We start from the raw sequence: 17,504 nt of genomic DNA, 5'->3' as shown, positions 1-17,504 counted from the left end.
ACCCGGGCCCTTAGAATTGACATTCTGTCGCGGTGACCACTCAGCTACTGGGGGCGGACAGAGTAGAAGGTGATTTCATTTAAAGCACTTCTGGTTTCTGCCCTGTACTCATCTTCAGGTGCTTTTACATTCAATTACATGTTTCAGAACTCAGTGTTGGAGATCTTTGTTTAAATTAAAAACAAATAACGTACGTAGCTGCTAAAATACAAAGCTCTTGCTGAATTTCATGCCCCAAGATGCAACCATCAATGCCGACAGTTATTTTTCCACACTGTCACCTCTGAGGGCTGCCATCAGGCGAAGACGCCGAGGTACTCTCGATGTGGACAACGTGATTCTGCTTAACGACAATGCGAGACCACATGTAGCAGTGAGACCTCCGGGCATTTCACTGGCAGGTTCTAGACCATGCACCATACATTGGAGACCTCGCCTCTAGTGATTTCCAAGTTATTGGACCGCTGAAAAAATTCCTGGCAGGACTGCGATTCACAAATAACAGTGATGCCAAGACACCAGTCCGACGGTGGCTCCATAGTCAGCCGGACGAATTCTGCCGCAGGGGCGTCTCAAATTTAGTGCTGCGGTGGGACAACTGTGTGAATCAGTGTGGGGACTTCGTGGAAAAATAGTGTAAAGTACATTGAATAGGATGCATATTTGTCATTACGTGTATGTACCTTACTTCGGCTAATAAAAAATAGGGATAAAAACTTCCTGATTTGCCCTCGTACCTAAAACGCGTTTTTTCATGACGTATTGGAGCAGCCACGCGACCAGTACCCACTTTTACGTTTCACCCAAATATTCGCGACCCCGCCACTGTTCGCCAACTCACCGTCGGGACGTGCGAATCGGAAGACGCAGCGGTGTCAGGGGTCCAAGGTGACGCTGTAGGATGCAGGGGGATCAAAGCCCTCGTCTCAGATACCCTAACGCCACCACAGCCTGAGGCAGCAGCTTAAGAAGCCTATCGACCACGGCCAACACAGCTGCCAACTGGATACGGACCGTGGCCAATCCGACGTCCATCCGTTTACAACAGTCGCAGTCGCTATCCATCTTGAATCACATTTTTTCTGTAGCACAGGTAATGTTACCCAAAACCAGAAAACTGAACTAACTCAATCCAAACAATCGAGAAACAAACAATCTCGTACAACAAAAATAAACAGCACGACTAAAAGCACCTAAACAATCAGCTACTGTTCACTTTTACTCAGAAGGAAGTAAGAATACCACTAAACTAAACGGTGTAAACATTCTGTTTACAAACGATAAGCTGCTACTGACTCCGCTCTGCTACAGAGCTAGATGGCGCATTGATTAGCACACTGGACTCGTTTTTGGGAGGACGACTGTTCAGACCCATGTCCAGCCATCCAGACTTAGGTTTTCCGTGATTTTCCCAAATCGCTTAAGAGAAATGGAGGGATGGTTCCTTCGAATGGGCACGGCCAATTTCCTTTCCCATCCTTCCCAAATCCGAGCTTGTGCTCCGTCTCTAATGACCTCGATGCCTACGGGAGCCGGCCGGAGTGGCCGAGCGGTTCTAGGCGCTACAGTCTCGAGCCGCGCGACCGCTACGGTCGCTGGTTCGAATCCTGCCTTGGGCATGGATGTGTGTGATATCCGTAGGTTAGTTAGGTTTAAGTAGTTCTAAGTTCTAGGGGACTGATGACCTCAGAAGTTAAGTCCCATAGTGCTCAGAACCATTTTTTTGACGACGGGCTGTTAAACACCAATCTCCTCCTCCGCTCTGCTAGGAGGCTGGAGCGACTGATTTCTTCGGATTTTTATTCCACTTAAGTTCGCGGTTGTGTCGCAGGGAGAATATCTTATCCCAGTGATAAAACATGTGACTCGTAATTTGTATATAACACACGTAAAGAAAATTTTCGCATCTACTGATGACACAATCTTTTGACAGGCTCTTCCATCTCCAACGCATGTCTCGAGCTATAAAAACGGAAAGATCACATTAATAATAATAGAAAGGTTACAGAAACAGAAAATGCAGGGAAGCGTAACAGTATCAGCCGTCATTATAACGACAGCACAACGAACCTAATTAATTCCTGTCAGTGGCACTGGAGTCGTAGGATTCTAAAATATTGAAGCGGCAACCCTGGTCAGCCTCTTAAAGTTTGTCGATGGAGTTACTGGTCAGCCTGTATTCCTTTTTCTAGACTGGCCTAAAAAATTACCTTTAAATATTGTGTGACGTCTAATCTAATACGCAAGTTGTTCGGACAGATATTATTTCAATCGAGTGGTAATCTTGCTAGAATCGTTGGTCCATTGGAATGTTCTCTCTGGTAAGCTACCGCGTGAGTTTTCACGAACATTGACCTCGATAACATAACGACACAGTCTGGTGTCATTAGGGACTATCATTGTCGAAACGAAAAACACATTATTTTAGTCATTAAGAGCAGTAACAAAAGTTTTCCTTGAGACCTAACCTGAAGGTATGAGACAAGATTGTTGTTGTACGGACGATTACCTGATACCCATCGATCAGCCAGAAGGTGTCGCTTCAGAAGTTGAGATGAGAGGAAGAGCATGTCGAGATTAGTTACTCACTACAAACTTCCGTCCGTTTAACGCTTTATGCTTTCTTTTCATTCATCTACTTCAAGACCCTAATGCGTTGAGAGGACGGGTGTGTGAGTGGGGGAATGCATGTGCATTCTCGCAACAGTGATGCCAGCTCACCAAAGATGAAGATGATATTTTTGTCGGTACCTGTTCGAGGGCACTCAGCTAACGTGCTGTGCTTATCCGCTTCACCCCTAAGTGTAGTACGCTACATGTGTATAACCTCAACGACCGTTGTGAACAGAAGCTGCGAATCAGTGCTGAAACGCAGAACTCACGCAATTTTAGAAGCTACAGCACAGTTTTTCAAAATGTAGGGCAGAGCGCGCGAGTAATGAAAAGCAGACAGGTCGATGAACTGGCGGTCAACTGTAACACGCTGTGAGTGTGACTTGCTGTTTCGCTTCGCAAGCGATCAGTTGACAGTGGCCACAATTATCATTTTTGTGAGTAAAATAAAGTGTTAAAACTGAGTTTTTCATTCTTATGGGCGGCATAACTTGTTCGATATTACACTACTGGCCATTACAATTGCTACACCAAGAAGAAATGCAGACGATAAACGGGTATTCATTGGACAAATATATTATACTAGAACTGCCATGTGGGTATATTTTCACGTAATTTTGTTGCATAGATCCTGAGAAATCAGTACCCAGAAAAACCACATCTGGCCATAATAACGTCCTTGATACGCCTGGGCATTGAGTCAAACAGAGCTAGGATGGCATTGCCCATGCAGCTTCAACGCGATACCACAGTTCATCAAGAGTAGTGACTGGCGTATTGTGACGAGCCAGCTGCTCGGTCACCATTGACCAGACGTTTTCAGTTGGTGAGAGATCTGGAGAACGTGCTGGCCAGGGCAGCAGTCGAACATTTTCTGTATCCAGAAAGGCCCGTGCAGGACCTGCAACATGAGGTCGTGCATTATCCTGCTGAAAAGTAGGGTTTCGCAGGGATCGAATGAAGGGTAGAGCCACGGGTCGTAACACATCTGAAATGTAACATCCAATGTTCAAAGTGCCGTCAATGCGAACAAGAGGTGACCGAGACGCGTAACGAATGGCACCCCATACCATCACACCAGGTGATACGCCAGTATGGCGATGACGAATACACGCTTCCAAGATGCGTTCACCGCGATGTCGCCAAACACGGATGCGACCATCATGATGCTGTAAACAGAACCTGGATTCATCCGAAAAAATGACGTTTTGCCATTCGTGCACCCAGGTTCGTCGATGAGTACACCATCGCAGGCGCTCCTGTCTGTGATGCAGCGTCAAGGGTAACCGCAGCCACGGTCTCCGAGCTGACAGTCCATGCTGCTGCAAACGTCGTCGAACTGTTCGTGCACGTGGTTGTTGTCTTGCAAACGTCCTCATCTGTTGACTCAGGGATCGAGACGTGGCTGCACGATCCGTTACAGCCATGCGGATAAGATGCCTGTCATCTCGACTGCTAGTGATGCGAGGCCATTGGGATCCAGCACAGCGTTCCGTGTTACCCTCCTGAACCCACCAATTCCATATTCTGCGAACAGTCATTGGATCTCGACCAATGCGAGCAGCAATGTCGTGATACAATAAACCGCAATCGCGATAGGCCACAATCCGACCTTTATCAAACTCGGAAACATGATGGTACGCATTTCTCCTCCTTACACGAGGCATCACAACAACGTTTCACCAGGCAACGCCGGTCAACTGCTGTTTGTGTATGAGAAATCGGTTGGAAACTTTCCTCATGTCAGCACGTTGTAGGTGTCGCCACCAGCGACAGCCTTGTGTGAATGCTCTGAAAAGCTAATCATTTGCATATCACAGCATCTTCTTCCTGTCGGTTAAATTTCAAGTCTGTAGCACGTCATCTTCGTGGTGTAGCAATTTTAATGGCCAATAGTGTAGAAATCCCATCAGAGCGCGGATTTCCAACCTGATCCCTCCCAGAAGACGACGGACGGGACGAGCGGGGTAGTTGGCACCTGACTCCCCTCACAAGAATGAGTGTCCATCATGAAGACAATTCCAGTCACCTCCGCAGAATAGACATCAACTTCAGAAGGTTATTTAAATCGCGTTCTCTAGCATCGGACCCTGCAAGACACATTGTGTGAACAAAATGGAACGCCAAGTCCCCGCCATTGTAGTTGCAACACTATCATTGCAACAACGTACAGAACTATTGAAGCCCACAAACATGTAATTCGTACCTTGGGGAGCTTCTTTATGATTACATCGCTCCTCTGGTGCATCAGAACGAATAGTGATGTCCAAAATTACAATACTAAAAGAATAGCAGGCTTTCATTAGCCTTCATTTAGTTCAGAAAGTCTGAAGACTACTGATTCCAAAATTCTTTTATCATTGAGCCAATCATTTGAAACGGCTGAGAGATAGCAAAGCTAAATTACGTGTTTGTACTGCTCTTTAGCGGTCTGAACGAATTGTGTTTGTTGCCGGTTATCATTATGTGTAATCATATGGCACCAGCTATTATAGGCCCTGTATATCTTTACTTGGATGTTTTAAAACAACAGATGCACCACCACTTCCGTAAGATGCTGTTTGTATGGTATGTACGTCAATAAATGTAAATAAAAAGCACATTATAGACCTAATACTTGCACATGTTGGAAAATTTTTGTACGATGAGTTAGTGTGCCGCGTAATGGAGAAAAGAAAACGCTGTATGTGTATACACTTTAACGGACTCGCTTTCATTCTCGTCCAGTAAATGTCTTCCATTCGTTGTTGCAGTTTTTCTGCAGGAGATGAAAATAAAGTTAGTACAATGTCATAATCAAGGTATGCTTCATTAACACCATTAACACGTCTTCCTTTAGATGACCCTTTCCTTGCCAATTTTGCGGATAACCGTCTCATGCCTTAACTCATCGGTTCACCTAATTTTCAACATTCTTCTGTAGCACCACATATTAAAAGCTTCGAACCTCTTCTGTTTAAGTTTTCCCACAGTCCGTCATTCAGTTTCATACAGTGCTGTGCTCGAAGTATATATTGCCAGAAATATCGTCGTCAGATTAATTCCAGTGTCTGATGTAGCCTGCTCTTGACCGGGGATACGGTCTTTGTCTGGTCTAATCTGCTTTTTATGTCCTCCTCGCTTCGTCTGTTATGCGTTATTTAGCTTCCAAGGTAGCAGAATTCCTTCACCTCGTCCAGGTCGTCGTCTCCAGTTTTGAAGTTAAGATCTCATCTCTATTACTCCTCATTCGGTTTTCTTCCATTTACTCTCAATCCATACATTGTGCTCATACTGTTCATTCCATTCAACAGATCCTGCATATCTTTCTCATTTTCACTGAGCATCAGCGAATCTTGTGCTTCTTCATTTCTAGGCGTAGGCTTAAGGCCCGGGCTCTTTCACTGTCCTCTCTCACTAGGAGTGTAACAGACGGGAGAGGGCGAAAGGCGAGTTCCTAAAACTGTGACATTCGGCTACGGGAAAAAACCGTGACAGGAAAAAGGCAGATCAGGACAACTCAAGGCGGCAATCCCAGCACCTGACTATTCAGCAACAGGCAGGTATCCTGTTACGAGGAAACTTGAACACAGTAGCAGTAGCCGGCCCAAGTGGCCGTGCGGTTAAAGGCGCTGCAGTCTGGAACCGCAAGACCGCTACGGTCGCAGGTTCGAATCCTGCCTCGGGCATGGATGTTTGTGATGTCCTTAGGTTAGTTAGGTTTAACTAGTTCTAAGTTCTAGGGGACTAATGACCTCAGCAGTTGAGTCCCATAGTGCTCAGAGCCATTTTTGAACAGTAGCAGTATTCACAAAAGAAAGCCGGTCAGAATTTTAATTTTAATACTAAAACCGTTTATATCTCTATTAAAATTATTCTTTATTTATTGCGCTGTTTCGGCTACTGCCATCATTAGATATCAAAAGCCTAGAACAAGGTTCAGTGTCAGTATTAAGAACTATGCCAAATCAGGGCTTCAATTTTTATCACACTCCTTAAACAGAATACCACTGCATTTCTTCTTCTATGTACAGACTGAACAATAAAGGCGAGACTCTACATTCGTATCTCACACCCATTATAATCGGAGTATTTTGAACTTGGTCTCCCGTTCTTATTTCTCGCCCTTAGTTCTTCTAAATATTGTAAATAATTTGTCTTCCATTGTAGGTTGCAGTTATTTTCTTGATAATTTCGAACAACTTGTACAGTTCTACATTGCCGAACGTTTTTCTAGGTCAACACGTTCCACGAATGGACCTTGATTTTTCTTAAGTCTTGCTGCCATTATCAAGAACAACGTCAGAAGTGCCACTTTCCTGAAGCCAATCTTGTAGAACAGATGCTCAGTTTCATTTTCATTCTCCTGTATACTGTTCGCAGCTCGTGGTCTCGCGGTAGCGTTCTCGCTTCCCGAGCACGGGGTCTCTTGTTCGATTCCCGGCGGTGTCAGGGATTTTCACCTGCCCGGAGATGACTGGGTGTTGTTGTCATCATCCTTCATCCGAATTACTGTCGGAGGAAGGCAACGCAAACCACCGCCATTAGGACCTCGCCTAGTACGGCGGTGCGGATCTCCCGCATCGTTCCCCTACGCTCTGTCAAGAAGGATGGGACTTCATTTCCATTTTCTATATACTAATGTTGCCAGTAGCTTGGCTGCATGAGCTGTTAAGCTGATTGTGTAATAGTTCTCGCACTTATCAGACCTTGCTATTTACAAGATTGTGTGAATGATATTTTCCCGAAAGTCTGATGGTATGTCTCACTTCTCATATATCATACTCACCAGTTTGAATAATAATTTGGCTGGCACTTCCCAAATGATTTTAGAAATTCTGGAGGTGTGTTATCTGCGCCTTCCGCCTTATTTTATCTCATGTCTGCGAAAGCTCTGTGAAATTCTGACTCTAATACTGGATCACCTACGTCTTCCATCACGATTCCCATTTCCTATCAAGTCATCAGAAAGTCGCTCCTCCTCCTAGCGGCCTTCACTGTAGTCTTCGCCCTATCCGCTCTTTCTCTATTTGTAACAGGGTACCTACGTACCATAATTTGTAGGCAGCAATAAAAATTTCATGTTATTTCCCGCAGGTGACCAGTGCGAAGCAGATCGCAAATATTTTGTCTTTCATGATAAGGCCTGGATGTCGAATGACACCGTTTGACGTACGTCCCTTATGTAGGCAACTTCCACTGTTGACAAGTATTCTAGCCGTAAGGAGAGAATACGCGCATGCATGTTGAAGTGACTTATAGGCTATTCTGGCGAGACGTTTATGAACTTAGCATTCTTTTTCTATATTGGATATAACTGACCATGTCAGAAACAAAAACGTATTGTCAAGACGTTCAAATCATTAACAGTGAACGTTAACTGATAACGCATCAAAACATACTAGAGTTATACAGGGTGACAATTATTGAACTACATATATATGAACTACATTTGTTGTTGTTATGGTCTTCAGTCCTGAGACTGGTTTGATGCAGCTCTCCATACTACTCTATCCTGTGCAAGCTTCTTCATCTCCCAGTACTTACTGCAACCTACATCCTTCCGAATCTGCTTAGTGTATTCATCTCTTGGTCTGAACTACATTTATATGAAATAAAATCGTCATAACTTCTGAACGGTTTGCGTTAGGATGTTCAAACTGGACAGTTGGCCGCGGGACATGATGGAAATTAGTACGCGCATGCGTGGTTCGGCTTAGCGACGAAGCCCACTTTCACTTGGATGGGTTCGTCAATAAGCAAAATTCGCGCATTTGGGGGACTGAGAATCGTCATTTCACGATCGAAAAGTCTCTTGACGAGTGACTGTGTTGTGGGCAGTGTCCAGTCACGGAATAATCGGTGCGGTATTCCTTGATGGCACGGTGACTACCGAACGGTACGTGAAGGTTTTGGAAGATGTTTCATCCCTATCGTCGAAAGTGATTTCGACAATATGTGGTTCATGCAAGACGGAATTCGACCCGATCGAGGCAGGAGAGTGTTTGACGTCCTAGAAGAGCACTTTGGGGACCGCATTCTGGCTCTGGGGTACCCAGAGGCCACTGGCTGGGCCACATTCTCCGTATCTGAGCACATGCGACTTCTTCTTTTCTATATTAGAGACAAGGTGTACAGCAATAATCACAACACCATTTCTGAGCTGAAAACGGCCATTCAGGCCGTCATCGACACTTGAGCGGGTCATACAGAATGCCGCTATTCGCCTGCTCCACATAATCGCCAATGATGGCAGGCATGTCGAACATGTCATAAACCTTTATCCGAGTATCTGTAGTGACGATTACATGTGGTATAAAGCGTGTGAACGCCGTAGTCTGTAACTCATTTACGTTCTTTTCTTTCGTGTAGTTCGATAATTGTCACGTTGTACATACACAGGGATTCATAGCGAAGGTTCAACCGCTCGGAGTCCCTTGCGTTGAAAATAGAGGAACGTGAAAATCGTCTGGAGTTTCGTACAGCACTCTTAGGATGAATGAACAGAGCCCTCGGTAGATCCATAAGGATTGTAGTGCATTGAATCCTCGCCTCCAAACCTCTGCTACAGAGCTAACTGCCATATCAAGATACAGCCTTAAGACTATCTCCTACTGTTAGCAAAACATGATATCAATACTTCCAGAAACGTTGACTATCATTGTCATAATCTTCGCTGAATCTACACAAGCCGCACTTTCCTGTTCACGGCAGGAGGCACTGCAGATAATGTTGGATTGCTTTCCCCTCCATTATGTAGGTGGCTGTATATGGTGAATTTCTGTGGTCGAAAGGGTGTTGAGAAAGCGTTTCTAAAAAAGTGGAAAAGCTATGCATGGTGTGAGTGTACTGAATTTTTTTTCAGCGGCTCATGTGCCATGTACTCCACGTTTGCTCTCCTTTGTTTTTCTCGTCTACTGTCTGCTCTACTGCCCAAGTAGCTATATCCGCGTATCTCTGGTAAGTTTCAGGGAACACTTGAGGTTTTCCTTCTCATTAATTATCTCTAACGAGTAGTCATTTCAGACTCTGTCTCGTCTGTTATTTCATGAAACTATTGTGTAACACTCCCTTTTAAATTCTTCCTATTTCTTCATTTTCATTTGATCTACGTATACATGGCATTTTCGATTGCCACGAAGCTTAGAATATGAAAAACCTCTCCCTCCGATACAGACAAATGTTTCCAAACTTCCCGCAAAACCAATGGTTCACTAGATCTTTTCGGCAGATCAGGCTGCAAGTGTGCTTTTAATATGCAGAACAGTATTTACCATACTTGGATATCTCATATCTCCATATCTCCATATTTTCTATTTACGTCTTGCTATTCGTCCTCTGAACAGCCCTTTATTTCACCTTTCACCCTTTTCCTGGACCTTTTCTCCCACTGTCGCGTGTGCGTGTGCGCGTGCGTGTGGGTGTGCGTCCACACTCTCCAATATACTCATTTATTATTTCCAATTCCTTCCCTTTTCTTCGTTCCTCTCTTATATTCTTTCAGTCTTCCCACTTTAAGTTCTCGTTTTCCTTTCTTTCCCCACTCCGCCTAAATTACTTGGCTCAGAACTCCTTTTAGCCCACAGAACTATTTCGTAATGGACAGTGCTTTAGGTACACGTGTTTTTGCAACATGAATGCTGTATTTAAGTTCATGTATGTGAAAGATAATAAAAAATCTGAAGAGCGGCTATGCCAATGGCCTGAAAGCACATAGAAGACGTTTCATTTATATTCGGTATAAAATATACTCTACTGGCCATTAAAATTGCTACACCACGAAAATGACGTGCTACAGACGCGAAATTTAACCGACAGGAAGAAGATGCTGTGATGTGCAAATGATTAGCTTTTCAGAGGACTCACACAAGGTTGGCGCCGGTGGCGACACCTAAAACGTGCTGACATGAGGAAACTTTCCAACCGATTTCTCGTACACAAACAGCAGTTGACCGGCGTTGCCTGGTGAAACGTTGTTGTGATGCCTCGTGTAAGGAGGAGAAATGCGTACCATCATGTTTCCGAGTTTGATAAAGGTCGGATTGTAGCCTATCGCGATTGCGGTTTATTGTATCACGACATTGCTGCTCGCGTTGGTCGAGATCCAATGACTGTTCGCAGAATATGGAATCGGTGGGTTCAGGAGGGTAGCACGGAACGCCGTGCTGGATCCCAATGGCCTCGTATCACTAGCAGTCGAGATGACAGGCATCCTATCCGCATGGCTGTAACGGATCGTGCAGCCACGTCTCGATCCCTGAGTCAACAGATGAGGACGCTTGCAAGACAACAACCATGTGCACAAACAGTTCGACGACGTTTGCAGCAGCTTGGACTGTCAGCTCGGAGACCGTGGCTGCGGTTACCCTTGACGCTGCATCACAGACAGGAGCGCCTGCGATGGTGTACTCATCGACGAACCTGGGTGCACGAATGGCAAAACGTCATTTTTTCGGATGAATCCAGGTTCTGTTTACAGCATCATGATGGTCGCATCCGTGTTTGGCGACATCGCGGTGAACGCACGTTGGAAGCGTGTATTCGTCATCGCCATACTGGCGTATCACCCGGCGTGATGGTATGGGGTGCCATTCGTTACGCGTCTCGGTCACCTCTTGTTCGCATTGACGGCACTTTGAACATTGGACGTTACATTTCAGATGTATTACGACCCGTGGCTCTACCCTTCATTCGATCCCTGCGAAACCCTACTTTTCAGCAGGATAATGCACGACCTCATGTTGCAGGTCCTGTACGGGCCTTTCTGGATACAGAAGATGTTCGACTGCTGCCCTGGCCAGCACATTCTCCAGATCTCTCACCAACTGAAAACGTCTGGTCAATGGTGTCCGAGCAACTGGCTCGTCACAATACGCCAGTCACTACTCTTGATGAACTGTGGTATCGTGTTGAAGCTGCATGGGCAGCTGTACCTGTACACGCTATCCAAGCTCTGTTTGACTCAATGACTAGGCGTATCAGGGCCGTTATTATGGCCAGATGTGGTTGTTCTGGGTACTGATTTCTCTGTATCTATGCGCCCAAATTGCGTGAAAATGTAATCACATGTCAGTTCTAGCATAATATATTTGTCCAATGAATACCCGTTTATCATCTTTATTTCATCTTGATGTAGAAATTTTAATGGCCAGTAGTGTAACATATTCCACGCGACAAACTGATGATCATGGCATCGGAGACCGTGTCTGTTCAGTGTAGAGGTCTTTAGTGGTGAAGATTCGTAGCTGGCAGCTCCTGGAGGCAAAGGATGATGTGGATGGCAGTGATGTCTTACCAGCAGTCCCTGAGAGAGGCCCTGATTGTCTGAATGATTTTGCACCCTGAGCAAAGTGCTGGAGCGCCGGACTAAATACTGCCTGGGTGACAAAATACTGCAGGGACTAGTTTCGGTCATGTAGGCTGTGGAGGAGGAAAAGCCTGCAGGGCCAGTGACCTCTGGGCTGCTGCCTGGGGTGTTCTCATTTTTTTTCCGCCAGTGTGTGCAACAACCTACTTGCTTCCTTAGTGAGCGGACGCCTTTGTGACCACAAGGAAAACATAATTGTCTTTAAAGATCAACACATTTTTTACTCCAATGAGCTGGGAAATTACTGAAGGAATTTTTTATTTCTTAACGAATATCCAGAAAGAAAGTGGGCTCGTCCTAAACTGTGTGAAGGGAGCAATAGTTCGGTGACAATTATACGAGGGTTGGGCTTACAGCTCGTACAGAATAGATACGTGTTTCAAAGTTTTACTGACCTTCAGAGTAGTCACCAGCATTGTGTATAATCTGTTGCCAGCGATGTGGAAGTTGTAGGATACTTTTAGCAGTGCCAGTTGTGTTGACAATTCGAGCGGCGCGGTCTGTTGCCCAACGAATTTGTAACAGTTCTGAAGCGAATACTGTGTAGTGTTTCCTTCAGTTTAGAAATCGAATGGCACTTACGAGGGCTTAAGTCAGGGGAGCACTTAGCAGCCCCATTAGTCAAACAAATCAGTAACAGATTGCACTGTACGTGCTTGAGCATTGTGTAAGTTTGATACTTTAATTTGCTATGATGAGCGGTAGTGCTTGACAATAAAAGCGGGTTAAAAGCTGTGAGCTGTCTGGGGAAGTTAATCTTGCATTACTAAGCAACTGTTTCACCAGGTATCTAGTCTAGGTTTACCAAATTTCCAAACAGACTAACATTAATTATAATCTTTTAATAGTCATACAACAACCGGTAATATATATATATATATAAAAGAGAATTTAAATAAAAAGAAAGAAATCAGTTTATATTTGGAAATTTATTTTAAGATTGATCATTGAAATTTCAGCATATTAAACGTGAGTTATAACTGAGCTGGTGCCTTGTTTAGGACTGTGAAAATGTGAGTTTGTAATCTTACGGAACACATCAAATATAGAGCCAAGATTGGGAGTCTGCATACAACACTGCATTCATAAAACAACACACAAAGAACATTGAAACATATGCAACAGAAAATTAACCACTACCAACAGATTCAAATTTTCACCCAAAGAAATTACGTTCGTAGCACAATCCTGTCCGTCATGTAATTACCACACACTGGTATTCTAAATTCATATTAACTCTTTGTGAAATCTTCGCGAAAAGAATAGCTGAGGGGTACTTTGATGATTACACCACATGCTTCACGTGGTCAACTTGGTTTACACAAAGAGTGTAACTCCACAATAATTTTGATAATTAAAATACCACTACCAACAGATTCAAATTTTCACCCAAAGAAATTACGTTCGTAGCACAATCCTGTCCGTCATGTAATTACCACACACTGGTATTCTAAATTCATATTAACTCTTTGTGAAATCTTCGCGAAAAGAATAGCTGAGGGGTACTTTGATGATTACACCACATGCTTCACATGGTCAACTTGGTTTACACAAAGAGTGTAACTCCACAATAATTTTGATAATTAAAATAAATTAGATCGAAAAGCAATTTACAAAAGAAAAACCTCGAACTGGTTACTAACGTCTTACTGTTAACCTGACGGGTCAAACAGTTATATAAGCACGTGGTACTGGTCTCGCAAAGTACACCCCACGTGGGTTGAACATAAAGAAAAGTTGCTATGTTGAAAAATATTGTCAAGACGAGACGTTATAATCACACAAGCATTCGCATTTAAGATTGATCTTAGTTAGAGTTACTGATCAACACGTGGTTCCACTTTACTCATAAAGTAGTGACAAAGCAACTATCGGAAAATAATCTGAACTTCACACGAGAATTACACTGCACTGCAATTTAAGATAACATTAGATATTTTAGAGCTAAACCTGAAATAAAGGTGATTAAATTTTCAGTTAGGCTGAACTTAAGAAATCCATTGTCCTACGGACTTAGCAGACACGCGCTTAGCCGGAGATCTTACCACTTCAGACGCTCGCCACGGACCGACTGACCTGCGTTCCTACCGAGCGTGCTTCCTGAGGGTGGCTCACAAATACCAACAGAAGTGGCCAGAGGGGCAGCTTCCTATACCAACATGATAAGGGACGGCCAGGACCATGCTAAGAATGGAAACCTCTCTGCTTTTAGAAAGTGTAGCTACCTGTTCCGACGTTGGTCCTACTGTTCTCTAGCAGACAGGCTTGTCTGCTACCCTCAAGCATGTAACTAGAAACACATTTGCTCATTCATCCTCTCACACAGAAGGGAAGAGGGATGACAGTATCTTATCATATACAGTATATACAAGAAAGCAGATGTAGGTTCCGTATGAGACTGTGTGACATGAATTACATATAAACTGTGTTTTAAAGTGTAGTAGTGTGACAGATCGTTCTTGTTTATGTGTAAAAGTAACACGTTCCACTACTCAGTCTCCTCCCAGATAGTCAGAAACGCCACAGTAAATTTAGAAGAGGAATTTCTTCCATAAATGACAACAGATTTAAGAAATCAAACATGAAAGGAATCCAACAGAGACCTTTCAATTGTCCTGCAAAATGATGGTCAGATCCTGCAGAAAGTGTCGTCACCTCTGTCTCTAAGCCATCGTGGGTTGTGTTCCAAAAATGAACAGCATAGAGACAGAACTGATGACACTTTCTGCAGGACCTGACCATCATTTTGCAGGACAATGCTCAAGCACGTACAGTGCAAGCTATTACTGATTTGTTTGACTGATGTGGCGAAGTGCTACACCACCTACTGCACTCCCCTGACTTAAGCCCTCGTAAGTTTAACTCGATTTCTAAACTGAAGGGAAAACTTCACGGCATTCGCTTCAGAACTGTTAAAAACTCGTCGGGCAATAGACCGATCCACTCAGCTGTCAACACAACTGGCGCTGCTAAGAGTATCGCACGACTTTCACATCGTTGGCAAAGGGTTTTACACAATGCTGGTGACTACTTTGAAGGTCAGTAAAACTTTGAAACACGTATCTATTTTTTTACAAGCTGAAAACAAATAATTGCCACTATTAACGTTTCAACCCTCGTATTAATTTAAACTGTTTATAACTCATTTACAGTTGCGTGCTCCAAAACCTTAGACGGCCTCATCAGCACAAACAACTAGCCCGACACTTTACAGTGATTTGCATAGTTTACGTTTATCCAGGAGAGACTAAATTTTATGGCCTTGTTAGTTGACCTACTCTTTACTTCAGCCCGTTGTAATACAGTGTCTGTAATTGTTAGAGAGGCTTTTCTTTCTGAACCAACACAGGTATTTTGTCATTGTTTACAATTTATTGCTCTTCACACAGCAAAAAATGGTTCAAATGGCTCTAAGCACTATGGGACTTAACATCTGAGGTCATCAGTCCCCTAGACTTAGAACTACTTAAACCTAACTAACCTAAGGACATAAAACACATCTATGCCCAAGGCAGGATTCGAACCTGCGACCGTAGCAGCATCGCGGTTCCGGACTGAAGCGCCTAGAACCGCTCGGTCACAGCGGCTGGCCTTCGCACAGCATATCTGGTATTTATACACGCTTCTATTTTTTGTTACACCCAACACACACTTTTGTTACAGATTTTTCTATGCCAATGAAAGATCATCTAGTACACTATTAGAATTCGCTATTGTATCAAAGTAAGCAAAAACTAAATGGTATCGAGTGTCATCAATGTACCTACAGCTTGTCAGCAACACGCACATATCACACTATTCCGCTGCTTCGAATATTAGACACTGATAGTATGTTAAAACTTAATCTTCCTTACTTCCCTACACACTTACTGTATTCTATACAAATAAACGCATAGAGCCACTGTGGTGATACATGCTCTTTTCCACAGCAAGTGAAACGCTGTAGAAGAATGTTACATATCATTTAACATATTTTTCTGAGAACAACACGTATTGCGGCTGGTGCGTATTGATTCAGCTTCATACACAATAGCGCTGAGCGTGTTTCCCCTTCATTACAGGATTCCAGCAGAATGTATGAGCCACAGGCTTCTGGGTTTCATGTGGTCTCCCTGAACAACAGTGGCTACTCCGCGCTTCAGACGATATCCGAAGGGAACAATGCTTTCACGCTAGATCTGTACAAGGTATGTACCGTCCTTTAAGGGTAATTCAGACAGCTTTTCCTTGTCTCTTGTGGAATTTCTGATTTTTCTATATGTTTGTCGAGTAATTAAATGTTTATTCAAACTACATTCAGCAATAAATCACGCAATAAATAGGTCTGCTGTTCCCACGCTTGACAGAGAAGAGTAAAATCCGACGTACAAAGAGCAGTGTATAGGTCCCTAGGAATTTAAACTTCCTCAACTTCAATTTTTCCACTAATAAGTCTGGTATACGAATTGTATCGAACAAAGCAAAGAGGAACAATCAATAACATTTCAATGAAGGCTTTCAGGGCCAGTATTTACTTCACCTAGAGCTTCCAACATGACAGGTCGTGATGGATATATATAACTATTTACTAGTATTTCAACCTCTTCTGTGGAAAACATCTTCAAAGATATATCTACATTTCCTTCGCAAGCTCAAGGCTGGTTGTGAACTGTGTCAAGGGCACTGCCATTCGTCATGAGACACCACACAGGACATTACCTGTTATTGCTTGTGAGGACCAAAGAGCAAATCTACGTAAAAACTGCTAATGCCAAAAAAGCTTCCATACGCAGTAAACCTCACGTTTTGACAAATAACTGGGACACATGGCGTCTCAAAGTTAGCTTGTAGGCTTCAAAAGGCGTGCAGTATCGCCTTACTGTCAGTTTGCATTTAAATCAGGATCGGGCGACATATCCATGTCAAGTAGTGGACCATTTGGATATTAATTTTATATTAAAACCAGGGATCATTCAAAAACACCGATTACTATAAATAATGTTGAGAATTACTCAGTCACTGTCAGGGCTCGCGTTAAAATGCGGCAGCAAATTAGTTGGTACAGAAAATGTCTTTTGTCTTTGGATATAATAACTGTGACGTGTATATTCCGTAACATGTAGTGACAAAACAGCGTGTAATCAGGGATGTTGAGCTCTCAATAGAGGAACGAGAAGTTATGGAGATAACTGTAATTCAAAACTCAGAGGTTTTCGTAGCAGAATGAAGTTGTAGTAATCAAGAAGTCCGAAACATGTTTTTAACGGTTTGTGCTCAAACCTTCCCAGCATATCTATAAAATAAGGTAAGCGTTCTGTATGCGTACAGTAGATAGTCCTCGTCGAAACTAGAAAAAGTCCCATCAACAAATGTACACAAGTCTTCTGCTTATTTTATTTTGAACTAAGCTGAGTACATAATTCGCATGCATTCGTTGAAACTGCCCTGAAAATATTTCCCCTTTTACACAAAATTTTTACTCATGAATGAAAAGTAACACAATCTGACAGCCTTTCGGCTAAAATATTTAGAAGTAGGAAAGACCTTCATAACGCAACGAGTAATT

The 17,504-nt window shown here is 43.4% G+C and overlaps 1 protein-coding gene across 1 annotated transcript in view; it reads left to right on the top strand.

Moving 5' to 3' along the window:
* The window catches only part of LOC124775306 (serpin B6-like), a 278,486-nt gene that overhangs the window by 183,396 nt on the left and 77,586 nt on the right, over nt 1-17,504 (top strand). Inside the window, exon 2 of the mRNA XM_047250142.1 lies at nt 16,021-16,146. Coding sequence (XP_047106098.1) covers nt 16,021-16,146 — 126 coding nt within the window. The remainder of the gene's footprint in view (nt 1-16,020; nt 16,147-17,504) is intronic.

The sequence above is a fragment of the Schistocerca piceifrons genome, chromosome 2 (assembly GCF_021461385.2).
Source record: "Schistocerca piceifrons isolate TAMUIC-IGC-003096 chromosome 2, iqSchPice1.1, whole genome shotgun sequence".
NCBI lineage: Eukaryota > Metazoa > Arthropoda > Insecta > Orthoptera > Acrididae > Schistocerca > Schistocerca piceifrons.
The sequence above is the reverse complement of the archived record's forward strand: the minus strand, read 5'-3'. Positions and strand labels throughout refer to the sequence as shown.